This window comes from Hippoglossus stenolepis, chromosome 2, assembly GCF_022539355.2.
Source record: "Hippoglossus stenolepis isolate QCI-W04-F060 chromosome 2, HSTE1.2, whole genome shotgun sequence".
Classification (NCBI taxonomy): Eukaryota; Metazoa; Chordata; class Actinopteri; order Pleuronectiformes; family Pleuronectidae; genus Hippoglossus; species Hippoglossus stenolepis.
In genome coordinates, this window is record NC_061484.1 from 770,634 (window position 1) to 788,709 (window position 18,076).

Below are 18,076 nucleotides of genomic sequence, written 5' to 3' on the forward strand. Positions count from 1 at the left end.
AAGTTCTTTTGGTTGTATTTCCAGTCCAATATTGAGTATATATTGTGACTTTATTGTTGTGAACTTTACTGTTGCTGCTCAAGAAATAGCATTTAGTTATATTTAAAAGTCAATTATAATCCTACTCTAATTAATTATTTTATAACATGATAATTAAAAAACTTGCAAGTGTCAAGATACATTTATAATCATTTAATACTTGCATTGCAACACTACTAAATTCATGGCATCCCTTTTCAAATACTATAAATTCTTTAGTTTTTTTCATATTGAAACCTCAAAATGCAACTAACTGAGGAAATGAACTGATTAAAAGTAACTATTACAACATTTAAATGATAGTAAATTTGAAATATATTTTAGCATAATTTTATTAAATAAACCTTTCAAATACATTAAACTGTACAAATACAATTGAAGCCATTGAGATTGAAAAGCTCTTTTCCAGCAACTTGTATGTTCTCAAATGTCAGGGGGGCAACCATTTATATATGGGACAAGAGGACCCTTAGGGACCATTCAAATTTGCGTGAAAAGTTTATAGATCCCTCTCAAATATTGATTTAAAAAAAAATATACTTTCAGCTCATAGGTACACTGATGCACTTTCCATGCAAGGTGGTATAGCATAAACTGTGATTGTTTTTATTTTAGCATAAACTTTTAATAATTTCTAAATCTTTATTCTATTTGGAGATGTTAGGTATGAATTTGATTGATTAAAGGCGAAAATTTATACAATCATCCAAGTAGAAGCCTCGTAAAAGGTGATTGCAAATGAATAATGCGTCCCCTATCCGGGGGACCATATATTAAATAGATTTTCAAATAGGGGAGACGTAATAGGGCATGCTCCGTCCACTCCACACATCCACCTGGTAATGCAGTACCTGCAGGAATGGTGCACCACCACAGTAGATGGCAGTAATGCACCTTGACGTTGGTTGCCATCCGCCAATAAACTGTACAAAGACGAAGAAGAAAGTCAGGCAGTGCAATGGTATATTAACCCTCTATCAATAGACTGAAATTTTCAAATGTTTTTATTACTATTTTCATACAAATCTTTATTGTTGTTGAAAAACATCCAATTTATGTTATATCTGAAGTTTTCTTTTCTACTTGCATGCATTTAATGTATTAAAATCTTGGGAAACATTTGCATTTGTATATTTAAAATATTTTTTCTTGAAGTGAAGCTCTCTTTTAAGTGTATCAAACCAAAAACATGACTTTGTTGTTGTTCCAACATTATCTATCTCAGTGTATTTAATCAAATATGGCCCTGTCGCCTGTTCAGCTGCTATGTACAAAACTTGCTGCTTTTGATTGATTTACTTCAATAGACTGTTGACTAAAACACTTCTGTCATGAATATGATTTGATCCAAATAAACATGCAATTATTCTTCATATTTCCCGTCATTACTAATGTCAGGGGGCACAACTGATAATGTTCAAGTAAACATACTCTCAATAGAAAATGATGATGAACCTCATGCCACAATGGGGACAAGGGAGACTTAGTTGAATTTCTAAAGGTTGCCTTGAAGAGAAAATAGAGGAAGGTGAAGAATTACTTGAAAAATATAAAAAGTAGATTAAGTTAAATATGATTGTGTTTCAATCAAGTGCAAGCTGTCTTTTTTGTAAGCAGTGTTAGTCTGTTTTTTTTTACAAGTTGACTAAGTATGTTTTTTTCTGTTAGATGTTTCTCATGTTCCTTTTCTGATTTTTATTATAGTTACAGCAAGTAAAATATTTAAAATTAAAAATTGATTAATCTTTTCCACTTGTTCTTAGTTTAATAATGTTCTGATCATAAAGCTGTCACTTATAGATTATTGGATTGATGTCAGCATGAAGTAAAGAGTTAAATGGTAACCAATTAAAGTATAAATTATTAAGTATAAGTTTGAAGTCAATCGCATGAGCAGTTTTGAAGAACATGAGAGGACAGACTGACAGGATCACTCTGATGTAAATAGGTGAGTTCATGAGGCTTTGGCTGTTTCTCAGCTCACCCAGGCGAGTGCAGTTCGAGCCTCCTGCCGTCTTTTCCTAGGGAGTCTTGTGTTGCTGCCTGAGGTGCTGATCCTGAACCAACAGAGCTGGTAGATGACGTCTCTCTTCATGGTGCTGATACTGTGCTGCAGAGCTGAGCTCTGTGGAGCCACCATAAGGCTGCATCCTAAAAAGAGGAGCTGAGTTAACACTCACATGTACACATGTACACGTTGCTTTAATGCTTGACAGTGGGTGTGCCTGACGTTTGGTGCTGGCACAACTGTCATATCGACATCACCCATCAGTGTTCTGCTCAGGACACACAACATAGCCAGTATTCATGCTAATTGTGCCATGCTAGCTGTCCTTGCAATGCTAAAGGAGAAATTAACTGGAATTAAACTCCACAGCCAGATGAACACACCCCAGGTTGACCAGCTGCCTCCTCTCTCCAGGCTCACGTTGACAGGGTTAGGGTTAGATGCTAGATGCCAGGACTGGACCTGTATTTGCATTAACATGATTTCACTGGCTAGCACATGCACTTGTTTTAACACAATTTCATTGGCTGCTGCCTGTGCTACTGCTGATGCCTTCTTCACTTCATCCTCATGTTTGAAAAGATGTTGGGAATTGCCGGATCTCTCTGAACTACAAATCAACACACAAGACAAAAAGAATCAGAGTGATAAGTGGTTTTGTTCGTCAAATTCCTCTGGAGCCGCAAACATTTTTGTAGCCTACCTCTTCTTATATGGATCAAGTATGGTTACAGTGCAGACATATTAATGGATGCAGCACACAGAGGTCACAGTACACAGTGGCCCTAAGGGTCAACACACATTTCACAAAACACAAGTAGTGTTATATTGCATTTTGTGAAAATGTGTTTTGATGGCCATAGTATGTTAAAGTTACTTGAAAGCTAGAATGGTATTCTCACTGAAGAAATGAACTTGAGGCTTTTTTGTTAATTACGTATGTCATAGTATTAAATTATTCTTAATATGAATTCATCAACTCACGGTTCAGAGGCCAGCTGGCAGCCAGTCCACACATGCTTGTTGTGCGGTGTCATTATATAAACTCCTCTAGCTATAATGTAGTGAACTCTCAGGTTCCTGTGGCCTCACCGTGGTTTCATAAACGTTGCTTTACGTTCAGCTGTCGTGCCTCATCGGTATTCCTAGCAACCCTCGGCGCGCGCCCCAGTCCAGCAGTAGCGGTGGCACGCGCATCTCCACAGAGAGAGAAGACAGCATCCGCAGAGCTCGAGACGCTCGAGAGCGAACCTGGAATCACGCCATGCACTCGCATAGCGTGTGATGTCGGTGATGTTTTGGTAGGAACCTGCCGTAGGCTGCGGTGACGTTGCGCGAGGAGCAATACCAGCACCATGAAGCTGCTGTTTGTGGTGACACTCTTATGGCGCGAGGCGTTGTGCGGATCTCCGAGCGTCCAGATCGGTAGGATTTTCATTTGTGCCATCGCGTCACCGTTGTCATCTGTACCTTTTGTTCCTCTTGCTTGTTCCTCTTTTCTCATTCATCGTATCCATGTCTCCCAACCATCAGTGTGGGCCTCTCTCATCTCTCCCGTCTTCGTACCACTGTCACTGAGGAGAGGCCTCATCTCACTACGGACTGCTCCAATTCTGTCAACATTCTGATCTTATATATGTAGGCTGTTATTATATGCGCGTGCACTGCAGTGTGTGGTTTGTGTGCGCGGTATACGCGTGTTTGTATTCAAGGTGTTAACTGGCACAAAGCTAAAGGCAGGTACATCCTAGATGATTCAAATTCAGCACTTCAGACATGTTTCATTGTTGGACCTTCAAACACAGGTATGTATGACGACCCCTACAGGACAGGATTTTCAGCTGCATTCCATCTCATTCAAATCTATACAATTAGACACAAATTGCACGAATGGCTCTTCTATTGTTAGCTGTTTCTATTGTTAAACATAAAATCAAGTGATCCGAATATTTTTGTATTACTAAGGATTGTGGATTATCCTCTTTACGCAGTGGTTGAAAAATGTACTCATCATTACAAAGATTTCTGTCACAGTCAACAATTTGTCTTCAAAAGACTCATTGCTTTGATAAACAAAGACATTTCTTCAATGACAATTCCTGGAGGGGGACACCATAGGGGACCAGTATAGTATATATATATATATATATATATATATATATATATATATATATATATATATATATATATATGTCTCAAAGAATAGAAATAAGGTGATTTCCATACTCCTACACAGTTCAACACAACAACAACTAATCACTTTACTTTTTACTTTACAAAAACTAACAAGCTTACCTGAGACGCCCACTGCCTGACTGCCCCTGCCTGTCTATGGCCAGCTCCTCTCTCTGAGTTGCCTTTGCCTGATGACACATTTGTGAAACATTTCCACAAGCACTTAATTACTTTCTTATATCAACTTGCATTTGATATATCTGGGTCCTTATACTTACTTGTCATTTTGGTGCAGTGAAAAAAGATTGGATACCTCCTCTTTGCAGGTTATTTATAGTAGTACATCCATTAACCATGCTAAAGCAAATAATATGCCTAATTAGATTTAGTTTTCCTGAAGAAGCACATCTCTAATGTTTTGCTGTCAATGTGTACAAGTCCACAACATTATAAAGCCTACAATACACTGAACCTATATAACAGCGTTTGTTGTAATTTTGTCTTGTTTCAATGAATTAAGAGTTCATTTATTTAAAAAATAATACAGTAATTGCACCATGGTAGTCATTTTACATGCAGTAAGAAAAAACAATGTACTTAGAACCAAATTGTTTTGGATAAGTTCATCTTAAATATTATAAATTGATACTACTTTATTATCTACAACAGATCACATATTTTTGTATGAAAATCTTAATTTTTATTGTAACCAAGCATTCTGTATCATATATACACATCTGACATTCGCAAAACAAACGGCTTGAAAATTGGATGAGAATTCATGCCTTACATGAGCATTAAAAGATGCAGGTATGTAGAGTCAAGATTCAACTGTGAGGTAAAACAAACAAAAATATGCAGTGTGGTTAAAAATATATGTTTTTTGCTATTGAGTAGTAGAATTAAGGCACATCCTCTGACAACAACTGTTGCAGAGCTGCGACTTACAGGAAAACTAAACTGGAGCACATCGCTCTGAGAGAGATAGAGAGAGAGAGATAGTGTTTGATGGGGGGGTGAGCAATGTACAAACCACTGTGAGGGATGGAGAGGGGGGGTGCAATATGTCAAAGCTTAAGAATGCATTATTTTGCACCTATAATTAGCGATCATGTGTTCAGTCAGTGCATATTGTATTACTATTAAAATGTATGTAGGCAATATCAAGGCTTATGTTTGCTTTGATATTGAGAGGGACGACTCTCTGAATTGGGGTGGGGGGTTGGGGACCTGTGTATATAAATAGTGAGTTGTACATGTGTACAAACATCTGTGAAGTGCGACTAAAAATGTTCCTTGGTCGCACCGGTGCGGCAAACATTTAGCTGGTGTGTCTCTGTATTTGATCGAGTTGTGTCGCTTCCTCATCTCATTTCCTCTGCGGACTTTATACTCGCCCCCACTCACTCACAGACTGACAAACGTGAAGCGGAGAAGAGGAGGTGAACGAGGCGATGTATGTCGAACAGTGGAAACAAAAACTGATTACAGGGTTTCCAGTACGGACAAACGCTGTAAAACGATTAGGATCAGAGCAGAAGCAGTGGTTGGTTTGTACTGTCTCTGGCTGGGTGTCCTACCTCCTCACTCATGCTGACCTGCGCTGACTTTACACTTTAACTATAAACGCCAACACCAATCACAAGTTATTAGGACCTGAATAGTACATTATTTTTGTGCTTGTTTGTGTCGCTGGAGAGATTATGAAACACATATTTAAAGAGCAGACACACACACGCACACAGATTCCTAGGTGAAGCACTCTAATACTAACCTAATACAATACAAAGCTAAAATCTCATCTAAATCATTACCATCCTGTTCACTGAGCTGGCAACATATATCCTATGCCAAATGTTTAATATTAATTTAAGAGCAATTTTGTTAACAGAGCAACAGAGTCCATTTTATTTATTGTTTTGATTGTATGTGGTTTATTTTTTATTTATTTTGGATATTTTACTATCTTTAATTCTCATTCAAATGTCAGACTGAATATTCTTTTGAATTAAGTTCATTGCTCTTTGAAAGGGTGTACTTGCATGATTATGCTGTAATATTATCATTGTACCAGTGGTTTCAAATCTTTTCATAATGATGACAATAATATCATCTATCACAATAATTTCTTGTACAAAATGTCGTCCAACAGAATTTGTTATTGTGAAGGGCCTACCTCGATATTTTTAATAATGCACCAAGTTAGAGGTTTCCTTAACAGTTTACAGCTTTCAATTCCTCAGAATGATTATTATTATTTTATTTTTTATTGTGAGAAAGTGAGAAAGTACAAAACAAGACATGATGAACATTCAGGATTGACATACAAAAACTGGGAGTTGGCACTATTTGTTATAGAGAGATATTATAGTAGTGTGTGCAGGTGTGTTGGTGAGTGGATAGAATTAGAAATACAAATAGAGAGGATAATAAAAACTGAAGGGAAGAGAGAGAGAAAAAAAAAGTTGCCTTGCCCTTCATGGGGGTGGAAAACCGATACCACCATCCTCACAGCATCCCCTCCCCCTCCACTTGAAAATGAGGACAAGAATTAAAAGGGGCCTGATCTCGTCAGCTGCGCCTACACCCTGGGGAGGGAGCTAGCCGATGGAGATTAGAACCCAGAACTCCTTCACGGAAACTTGCATCCTTCAGGCCCAGTGGGGAGAAGACCTTTTTCTTCTTTTTTTTTTCCTCCGAGAGGGGAGGAGGGATTGGGTGGGAGTGTGTTGCTAGGAACAGTGAAAACAAGACCAATCAATGAATAAATGAGTGAGTCAATTCATTAATAATCAATAGAAATAAATAAATAAATGTAAAAGAAGGGAGGGGAGTTGGAAAGACAAAAATAACTAATGATGACAGCGTGCTGTGTGTTTCTGGTGTGTGCAGTGCTGTATGGAAAGCTTGGGTGTTGGTTGCAATGATATTACTGACTAAATAGCATAATAATAATATATAAATGAACAGTGATGTAATTATTTAAACTATTTTGACGCTCTCCACATAAATGCACTAAGGTTTCAGTGGTGAAAAACTGATTATAGCCATTATAGCATCCAGGTGGCCCCTCTGGCCCCCTCTTGGCAGCGCCACTGTATTGACGTGCATTACCCGGCGTATGACTCTGCTTCTCTGCTCTTGTCTAATCACTCCCATGTAGAACTGATCTTTATAATAACTTGTTGAATTCATATTTACATGTTCATGGATAAACGAGGCATCGCTTCTTCTGCAACAATGAAGTTAAAACACTGCGTTGCATCATAATCTGAGGGAAGAACCTCTTTTCTATCTGCTTCAGTGTTTGTATCTGTGTTGACCTGCTTGTCTATGTCGCTCTTCACACAAAGTGACGATCACATTTATTTAGGTATTAATCGATGGTGTGAGATCATGAATCCGGATCGTTCTAGTCACGTCTTGTCTCTTATTGTGTGTGGCAGGTGAACTCAATGTGTTTAAATTTGTGCCTCATAAGCTCTTGAGCATGTACCTTTAAGTAAATTATTGTAATTTAATGACAGTTGTTAACCTTCACTGTGAAAAGAGAGTTCTTGAAATGCCAGTGTGATGCTCCTAATGTTACTGAAAGCTGTACAGATGTTTCTTTGGACACACAGGGCAGCTAAGAAAAGCACAGGTTTGCAGCTCTACACCCGATGTCTTCACTGTCATCACAACCTTCTGCATTGAACACTGCATAGGGCTGCACTGTCTTTGAAGATACGTGTGTGCACACCTGACTAGAGACCATTTATCAATCACATTTTATTGGTATAGCCCATATTCACAAATCACATTTTGTCTCATAGGGCTTTAACAAGGTGTGACATCCTCTGCCCTTAACCCTCAACAAGAGGAAGGAAAAACTAAAAAAACCTTTTAACAGGGTAAAAAGAAGGTAGAAACCTCAGAGAGAGCCACATGTGAGGGATCCCTCTCCCAGGACGGACAGAAGTGCAATAGATGCCACGTGTACATGCCAGATTTAAAGGGTCACACTGGGACATTTTCCAAACTAAGTCCTGCTCATAAATGTTGTATTACCTTATATAAAGTTTACATTCTCTCTCATCCAAAGAGACCGATCTGAATTATGTAGTAGACTATTGGTTGTGACCCGGCAACAACTGTGACTGTTCAGTCACAATCTGTTTCATTAGAGTTAGACAGATAACTAAGACTTATGAAGCTGGTCAAGTAGCTATCTACATTGTTGTTAGGCTTAAACTGGTGGCTACTATAGGCTGATTGATTATGACTGGATGGTATGATGCTGTCTCTGTAAATGTGGTTGTAGTCATGGCTTTGCTCTGTCAGCAGGCCTGTAACCAGGATTTAAGTAATAGTGGGGGTCGGAGGGCAGCATCCCAGGAATTTCTGGGGGGATTTCCCCGATCTAAACATGCACATTTTAAGATGTTTGGAGAGCAACTATTGGATAACAGTAGCTTCCATCTGCAGCGATGGTTTCGGCGTCTGTTCTATTTTTTCCACTGGCAGCGAGCGAATCGGGCCAGAAAACCCGCTGAAATAGATTTTAAAAGATATAAATGATATATTATATATGATATAAATGATCAAATATGCATCCCATGCTTTTGATTTTCCTGCTGTTCTCCTGGAGTTTCAATTTCCCAGATTTTTACCCCACATGATGAAATTTCAAAAGGCAGAAGAAGAGCTGCAGCAGAGTTTCAAATTGGATTAGCGCCATCTTGGCAGTTTGGAGCCGGACACACCCACTTACACCGGCTACCAACAACACAAGCTCTCGACTGTGCTGTGAAATGTAGCTGCTAACACAGTTAGCTTCCGTCCTCTGAGGTAAAGTTCATAGCTAAATGTTAAAATAATCTAAGCTTGTTGTAAACATGTCCATATTATATTTCAGAGCAGTAATTAATTGTAGCTGAAGTTAGCATGTCAAAGCTAATGTGAATTAGTGCCACTCCTCTAATTACCCATCAAGCCTTCTTATATGTGGTCAACCCATCCTGCTCCATTTGTCTCAGATCTCTTGAAGACAGGCAGACCGAGCTTCACGATCGGCTCTTAAAAAAAATGATGACCTGTATGATGACCTGTTCGAAGCCAATTATCCTCAATGCCATCACTCAGTTAGGCAACAGCCAAAAGTCTCAGCCGAGCCACCTGCACCTAGTGGTCAAAATACCACAGCCTCGCCGGCATTTACATTCAAACTCCGTCAACGAGACTCCAACTGAATCTCATAATGTTGACACCTTATTGGCTAAAGAGGTCAAGAAGGATCATTATAGGCCCATTCGACAGTTCATAAGCCCACGAAAATACTCCTGTAAAAGGAGGGTAATAATAGACTTGTCTTCCCTACACGGCTCATACATTCCAAGCATTAACCTCTCATTCCCAGTTCTGATTTCTCCATGCAATGTGCAACAATCCACCATGCCATCACTCTCATCCACTTGGCCAGCCAGAGAGCTTGGCTGTCAAAAGCCGACATCACCAGCGCCTTTAAAGTCTTGCCCATCCATCCAGACAAATTGTTTTTGGGACTTTTGGCCCCAGAATCGTATACTCACCCCATTCCAGTCCCTCCATTTTCAGCCACAATTTTCCACCAGCTCCATAGTTGGAAATCATCGTGCATGCCTCCTACGAAGCCATCCTTAACAGCCCCAAGCACTCTCTCAGCCTACTTTACTGGCCAGAATTGTTTCAAGGTATTTCACACCACATACCACCTGTCCCTCTGACTCTTTTTGTGGTCCGACATCAGCTTGGGCGAATGCCTGAGACGGAACCCCCGCACAGAGTCTCCATCTGCCCAGTCCACAGCATATCCTCCCAGACCAGCCTGACAGAGACATTCTTCATCCATCTTCATCCTCCCCCTTAACATCCATTTATCCATCCACAATATACAATACAGCCTGAATTTCCATCAAATGATTTAATGATACATGGTTGTGGAGTGGTCCATACTAGTGAAATTAAAATAGTAATTAAACTTAGGCTCGGGAGCGGGACCACGCCTGAACCACTCCTCTAATTACCTATCAACCCTTCTTATACCTGGTCAATCCATCCTGCTCTGTTTGTCTCAGATCTCTCGACGCACCCTCCCTTCCCCTCATCCATTTCCATCCCTACCTACATCACTTTCAGCTCATCTGGTGCATATTTCTCTCATGTCTCTCCCTAGGTTCTGTCTGGTGGTCTGACATCAGCTTGGGCGGAAATGTGCCTGAGAGGGAACCCCCACTCTGAGTCTTCATCCTCCCAGTTCAGCCTAACAGAGACATTCTTCATCCATCTTCATACTCGCCCTTCACATCCATTCATCCATCTATCTTCATTTAGTCAATATCCTATACAGCCTGAATGGCTGTGGCAGGGTCCATGCAAGTATAGTCACATTCAATCCAGGTGAACTTCTGGTTGGGCAGTTCCAGCGATTTACTATTGAAGACTCTTCATGTCACACTGTTAAGCACTTACCTTTGAAGGTTGTGACTGTCGAACGTGATCCATCAACTAATGCTAGTTTTATAGTTTTTAAATTATGCTTTAGAATTGTTACTACCACCTCTAAAATAGAAAAAATTAAGTCAAAGGAAAAAGCTATCAGCTAACTAGCTAGCTTGATTAGCATTGTAATTCAGTCACATTTACACTTCTGCCTCTCAATCATCGGTGAGTCTATGTGTCAATCAAACAGACACTAAAACTACCAGACTTTTAGCCTTAATAGCTAATTAATTATGATACTGTTTTCAGATGGATCACCATACACCAATACATATCCAGTGCGCCCTTATTATCATGGCAGCGTATTTAAACTGCTTTGATTAAAACTCCTCTCATCTATTTGCTGCAACATTGCTCACCCGAAAATATTGCAAAATCCCCACTTCCACCCCAGCATCTACCTATAGATTTTGCTGTACATATTTTGAAGTTACCTGACAGTTCATTATAATTGTTTGTTACCAATGAGTTGACTGGCCTCTTAAACAAATTGGTGGACAAATTGTCGACAGTTGTTTCCCTAGCATGGTTAAAACCCACCAAACCCATCTGTCAAATATTACATCCAGGGGTCATTAGGCCAGAGTTCAACAGAGTGCTATCAACAATTTCAATTGTAAAATCCAGTGGCAGCAGTGGGGAATCAATTTATTGGGGCCGGCGCAGTGTTGGGGGAAACTGAGGCCAGACTCAAAAACAATACAACACACAATGGTAAATCGTTTGTATTTATATAGCGCTTTTCTAGTCTTGATGACCACTCAAAGCATTTTACAGTACAGTTTGCCATACACCCATTCACACACACATTCATACAGTGCATCTATTCGCAGCACTTTCTTGTTCTATGAGGGGCAATTCAGGGTTCAGCATCTACAAGCCAGTTGGCCTCAGTGTACCCTCAGGTCCGGCTTGTAACGCTATTGCAATTAAAAGCCTGGAACACCTGATGACACAAAGGTACACAAATGAAGATATGTCACTAACATCCACTGGAGTCTGCATGAACGGGACCAAAGGTGTTATTGATGTGTAAGGCCCTATGAGACAAATTGTGATTTGTGAATATGGGCTATACAAATAAAATTTGATTGATTGATTACCCAAGGACACTTCAGCAGATGTTTTAGGTCTCGCACCCCTGTCATTGTCCATAAAAGTGGGAATGTCTGGGGTGCAGAGAGCTGCGTCCCTTGGAAAATCTGCAACAACCAATTAAAGAACAGCCTCAGGTCCTGTGGTTGCCAAAACTTTCTTAAACTCACTTACATTCACTCTTGTTTGGCCGGCGCATTGTAAGAGTAAACTATTATTATCTAATTAAATTATGTTTTAAATGTTTAAATAGGCTTTTTTTTCTCAGCATGTTGGAGGGGGCGGCGCCACTGGTAAAATCAAAGGGCTAATGTGTTTTTTTCTCCTGATACTGATCTGAGTTTTAATGTGGTGTAAGCCTGCGACATTAATGTTAATGATTCTAATTATCAACTGAGAAGCCCCTGAAGGTACTTTGATCAACACAGTATATGTGCATGACATGCTGTACATGTCAAGAGGCTTTTCTTAACACTACTCAACTACTAAATTAAGTTATGGAAACAGAGAGGGGTGATAGGAATAAAGGTTCTGTGCTGCTGTGATGCTTTAGCTTTGGAGCTGAATACAGGAATGCTGGCTACACTACTTTTGAACCAGATGCTTGTAAAACATTATGTAGCCTACTGTCCACTGCTAACAGCATTGTTAGCCAAGTAGGCTCTATATGTTGTACCAGGACTTTAACTGCGTAGAAATATACTTGTCACATCACAAATTTATTAAAATGTGCCTTAAAGATAATAATGTGAGACGAATGTGGCTGTTACAGGAGTCCAGGGTGACCGGGCCACTCTGGTGCCCTGAACTACAACTGGGCTGAGGAGTGGATAATAATAAATAGTAGTAATACATTTGAATGCATTTAGAATTTCATGCCCATTTGAATATTACACTCACAAACCATATGAACTGTACTTTGAGAGAATAATGTGTTGCTGTGACCTTTCCTCCTGTTTTAAAAACAGCTGTGATGTGATCCTTTTTGTGTGACAATAATGGAAAATTTGTTTTCTATAAAACTGCAATCATATGTGTAGCTGAAGAGAAGATGAGCCTTGAGAAGTCATAGTTGAACAAGTCAACTTGGCATGTTCATCCTGGTGACTGCAGGTTAACTGCTGTTGAATTACTCCAATGACTTTGAGTCAACAAAGAAACATTGCACGGGTTACACACAGAAAAAGGAAAGTTACCCACTGAATTTGCCTCAGACATCACTGCTTCAGAATGTCTTTTTATACACAGAACAAGGACTGACTATGGCCCTTCATCTTTTTTAACTGTTGTCATGGCATAAGGGGATCTCTTCATGGCCACCATGCACAGGAGGATTGACTTCAAAAGCCAGTAACTCAGTGAACATATGGTATGCGAAATAGACTTCAATACAAAACTTCAAATATCCCCAAAAGTACTTGTTCGTATGTATTTTATTATTTTAAGTATGTTCTTTCTTTCGTGATACTGTGCTGATTGCTTTTTATTTCTTTACTTATTTCCCTATCACATGTATTGACATTTTGTTATTGTCAACAGTCTTGCTGTGTTTTTAGTCCTGTGGAGCTCTCTCTGTGTGTGTGTGTGTGTGTGCGTGCGTGCGTGCGTGCGTCATGGCAAAATTTGTCGTGGGAGAGTGAACTACCAAAGAGGAGGTTCTGGATATTTAGACAGGTATATGTCTTTGCAGAGACCACACAAACTGACAACAGCCAAGTTTAATTTAGGCCTGTCATCAAGTTGATTTGTCACATTTGATCTAATGAACCATCAGCATGTTCGTTCTTTTAACCCACAGCACCAGCTAAAACTGTTTAGTAAAAGCATTTTTATTACTAGAAAATGACTTCTGTCAAGTCTGTGTATGTCCTCTTCTTCAATAGAGTGGGTCATCTTCTAACCAGAAGCTCAGTGGTTCCATGGGCAGGATACTGAAATGAACTGTGGGCCAGATACAGATCGCCCCTGACAGCTGTGCCGTTCTCACAGTACAGTGCCTTAAGGGTTATCAAGACTAGAAAAGCGCTATATAGATACAGACCATTTACCATTTATAAGGCACATATATAGTAAGAATATATAACTTTCAAAGAGGACATTTGATTTGTGAACCTTTTAAAGGTCATTTACAATGATCCAACTATTACTTTATACAGGTATTAATTTATTGTAAAACACACCTACATGTATTGAAAAATCTAACAAAACAAAAAAACAGCACATAAACTGCAGTTTTATTAAGCATTGAAAATAAGAAACTATAATTAAAATGTCCAGCATTTTGGCAGTTTCGGCCCTCTGTATAGACGTTCATGAAGTAGACTGAACATAACTGACTCATTTAACCGCCTTGGTGGTATTTCATTGTACAATACCAATTTTTCTTTGATTTGAAAGAAACTCAGAGAACTAAAGCTGTAAATGCACACACTTATTGCAATATTAAAAATATTAAAGTAGGACTGTCATGTTAACAACTTTTTTGGCTGATATATTGTACCAGAAAGTATTGTGACAAATTATATTATTTTGTAACCATTATACCACTAATATGAGAATGTTATAGCATAATCATGGAAGTACACAAAAGAGCAATGGACTTAATTCTTTAGAATATTCAGTCTGACATTTGAATTAGAATTAAAGATATTAAAATATACCAAATAAATAAAACCTAAATAAAATAAACCACACACAACTAAAACGATAAATAAAATGGACTCTGGCCCTGTTAACAAAATATTATCTTGAATAAATATTAAACATTTGGCCCACAATGTATGTTACCAGCTTAATTAACAGGATGGTTACGATTTAGATGAGCTTTTAGGTTTGTATTGTATTACATTAGTCTTTCAGCGTGTTCACTAGGGTTGTGTGTGTCTGTGTGTGTGTGTCTGTTCCTCTCTGTCGCTCTTCACACACAAACTGACGATCACATTTATTTAGTGATGAAGCAATGGTGTTGGGACCATGAATCTGGATCGATTTGAGTCACTTGAACAGGATCTCCTGGCTGTGTTATGACTGAGTCATAATGTTTGACTGTGTGTAATTTATGGTGTTGTTCTCCCTCTGTCAAGGCTTTTCTTCTGTTGTTGGCGAACTTTCTCCAGTCTCTCAGCTGCTTGCTGGTATGCCAGTTTAAGTCTCTTGTGGTGTAGCTTGACCCAGTCTGTATGAGGCTCCTCTGGTTCACCTCGAGTGCAGAGCATTACATCCATGGGAAGGCGTGGGTGCCATCCAAACAGGAGGTAAGAGGGGGTTTGTCCAGTAGAGCAGTGAACAATGTTTTTATACATAAACGACAGGTCCTGTATGTATTCAGGCCACCGCAGTTTTTGATTCTCCTCTGGAGTACCAAGGAGAGAAAGCAGAGTGTGCTTAAAAACGTTCACAGACCCCATTTCCTTACGGGTGATAGGGGTTGGTCATGCTTTTTGTTTTCCCATAGAAACTACATAACTCTTGCAGGACAGCAGATTCAAAGTTAGCCCCTTGATCAGAATGAAACCTCCTTGGGCTACCTACAAATTGAATGGCATGTTTCCAGATAGTCTTGGCTGTGGTATAGTGTGGGAATAGTTCCAGGCAGGGACACAGGAAGGTCTTCATCTGTATTTACTGATTGACTTGTCTCCAAGGGCTTTTGTGACAGGGCATCTGCTTTGGCATAGGCCTTTCAAGCCAGGAACTTTAGGTCAAAGTTGTAACTTGCCAGCCTGGCTGCCCATCTCTGCTCCACGCTTCCCAGATTGGCTGTCTGCAGATGAGAAAGGGAATTGTTTTCAGTAAATACAGTGAAGCGAGAACCCAAAAGATACTTGTGAAATTGTTCTGTTACTGCCCCATTTTAATGCTCAGTTGGGTGCAAGCTCCCCCTGGCAAAAGCAATTACCCTTTCCACTCCATCTGGAATCTGGCTTAGCACTGCCCCCAACCCACACTTGCTGGCATCTGTGTAAAGAATGAAGGGTAGTGAAAAGTTGGCAAAGGAAAGAACAGGAGCTTCTTTCAAGGCTTCCTGCAAACCTTCAAATGCTGCTTCACATTCAGAGGTCCATTTTGTCAATGGAGGGCTGGCTCTGAAAGTTTGTTTTTGAGGGCGTCAAACAAGCAGTGCATGTAGTGGGGCAGCTAGTCTAGCAACACTTTAAATGAAGCAGTGGTAGTAACCTACCAATCCCAGAAAACCCCTTAGCTCAGTCATAGTTCTCGGTTGGGGCCACGCTAATACAGCTTTCACCTTCTCTTCCATGAGGGTGACAACTTTCTCCGTCTCCACATGGCCCAGGTACGGACAGATGGCTGGAATAGGTGACATGCTGAGCCAAGCTAGTGAACACCTGCTCAAGATACTTAAGGTGATTGGTAAAGTCAGGAAAACACAATAACATCATTCAAATAAATCAAAAGAGACTCAATGTACATCTCACCTAAGCAGGATTCCATCAATCTTTGGAAGTTTGCAGGAGCATTACACAGCCCAAAAGGCATCCTGTCAAACTCTTAAACGCCCATGGGAGTTGTGAATGCAGTTTTCTGGTGGTCATCTGGGTGGACAGGCACTTGCTAGTATCCGATGGCCAGGACAAGGGTGGAAAAAAACCTTGCCTGGGACAAGATGGTCAGTGATTCTTCAACTCTTGATAACTGGGTAACGGGGTGGCTCTGGCTGAGCGGTAGAGAGGTAGAGCGGTCTTCCTCCAACCAGAAGGTCGGCAGTTCAATCCCAGTCTTCCCCATCTGCATGCCGAAGTGTCCTTGGCCAAGATGCTGAACCCTGAATTGCCCCTCATAGAAAAAAAAAAAAAAATAGATGCACTGTATGAATGTGTGTGTGAATGGGTGAATGGCAAAACTGTACTGTAAAGAGCTTTGAGTGGTCATCAAGACTAGAAAAGCGCTATATAAATACAAACCATTTACCATTTAATGGAAAAGCGTCTTTGCGAGTAGCTGCATTTACCTTGCGATAATCAACACATAATCTCAGGGTGCCATCTTTTTTTCCTGGCTATTTGCCCCAGCGGGTTGGCTTCCAATGGCAGTTCTTGTGGTTGCACTGCACCATCTTGGAACATAGTTGTCTAGGACCTTCTCACAACACTCCACTGTGACAGGTCCAATAGTGATGTCCAGCACTGCACAACCAACATAGGGGGTAGTCATTTGCAGCAGTCAAAGTCAGCCATGTGGAAGGACCTCTCAGTTTTACACCATTTTCACCAAACACTCGGTGAAAGGTGCTTTCTCTCAACATAGTGATCTGTGCGCCAGTGTCCACAAGGCGAGGCATAATCTGCTCCAGCATTCTCACATTCATAACTGGACATTCACCAACCAGATCTACTCGGGAGGGCTCGTCACTGGACACTGTCTCTTCGTGCCCCACTGTCCATTTGCTGGCAGAGGGGCTTAGTAGTTTAAAGCCAATGGAGCAGCTTAGTTGCTTGGGTCAGGATTCTGACACTGGCAATTTCGTTGTAATTTCATTACAGTGCTGACAGATTGGTCCACCCTGTTCATCATATTTGGGGGTTGTGGATGCACTGAGAGGGACAGGAAAAGACTAAATAAATTGGTTAGGAGAGCAAGCTCGGTCTTGGACTGACCTATGGATTCCGCTGAGGAGGTTGGCGAGAGGAGGATGCTAGCAAAGCTGAATTCAATCATGGACAACACCTCTCACCCCCTGCATGACACTGTGGGGGCCCTTAGCAGCTCATTCAGCAGCAGACTGCTCCACCCACAGTGTAAGAATGCTTTTTATCATTTTAAAATTTTACTTTAATGCTTGCTCCTGTAACAAGTGAATTTCCCTGGTGTGTGGATCAATAAATTGTATCTTATCTTATATTTGTTAAAGTGACAGATGGGAGATGCAGAATCAATCAAACAATCAATCAATCAAATTTGTATAGCCCATATTCACAAATCACAATTTGTCTCATAGGGCTTTAACAAGGTGTGACATCCTCTGCCCTTAACCCTCAACAAGAGTAAGGAAAAACTACTAAAAACCCTTTTAACAGGGTAAAAAGAAGGTAGAAACCTCAGAGAGCCACATGTGAGGGATCCCTCTCCCAGGACGGACTGAAGTGCAATAGATGTCAAGTGTAAAGGAGAACATCAGAAAGATAAGGGTATTTGCAGCATTGATTAGAATAAACACTGAGTAGCATAACTGAAGGTCAATGAATTGGTGGATTATTGTCAGTAATGGTCGAGTATCTGAGT

At 40.2% G+C, this 18,076-nt stretch overlaps 1 protein-coding gene across 4 annotated transcripts in view; it reads left to right on the forward strand.

The window, feature by feature from the left end:
- Positions 1 to 3,206: 3,206 nt before the first annotated feature.
- LOC118118864 (glutamate receptor 2) overlaps positions 3,207 to 18,076 on the forward strand; it is a 59,620-nt gene continuing 44,750 nt past the window's right edge. For 2 of the 4 annotated variants that reach the window (XM_035172331.2, XM_035172321.2), the window contains exon 1: positions 3,208 to 3,472. In XM_035172331.2, coding sequence (XP_035028222.1) covers positions 3,403 to 3,472 — 70 coding nt within the window. In that variant the 5' untranslated portion in view covers positions 3,208 to 3,402. Of the gene's footprint in view, positions 3,473 to 18,076 lie in introns of all 4 variants that reach the window. The other 2 variants (XM_035172349.2, XM_035172338.2) reach the window with 2 other exon arrangements.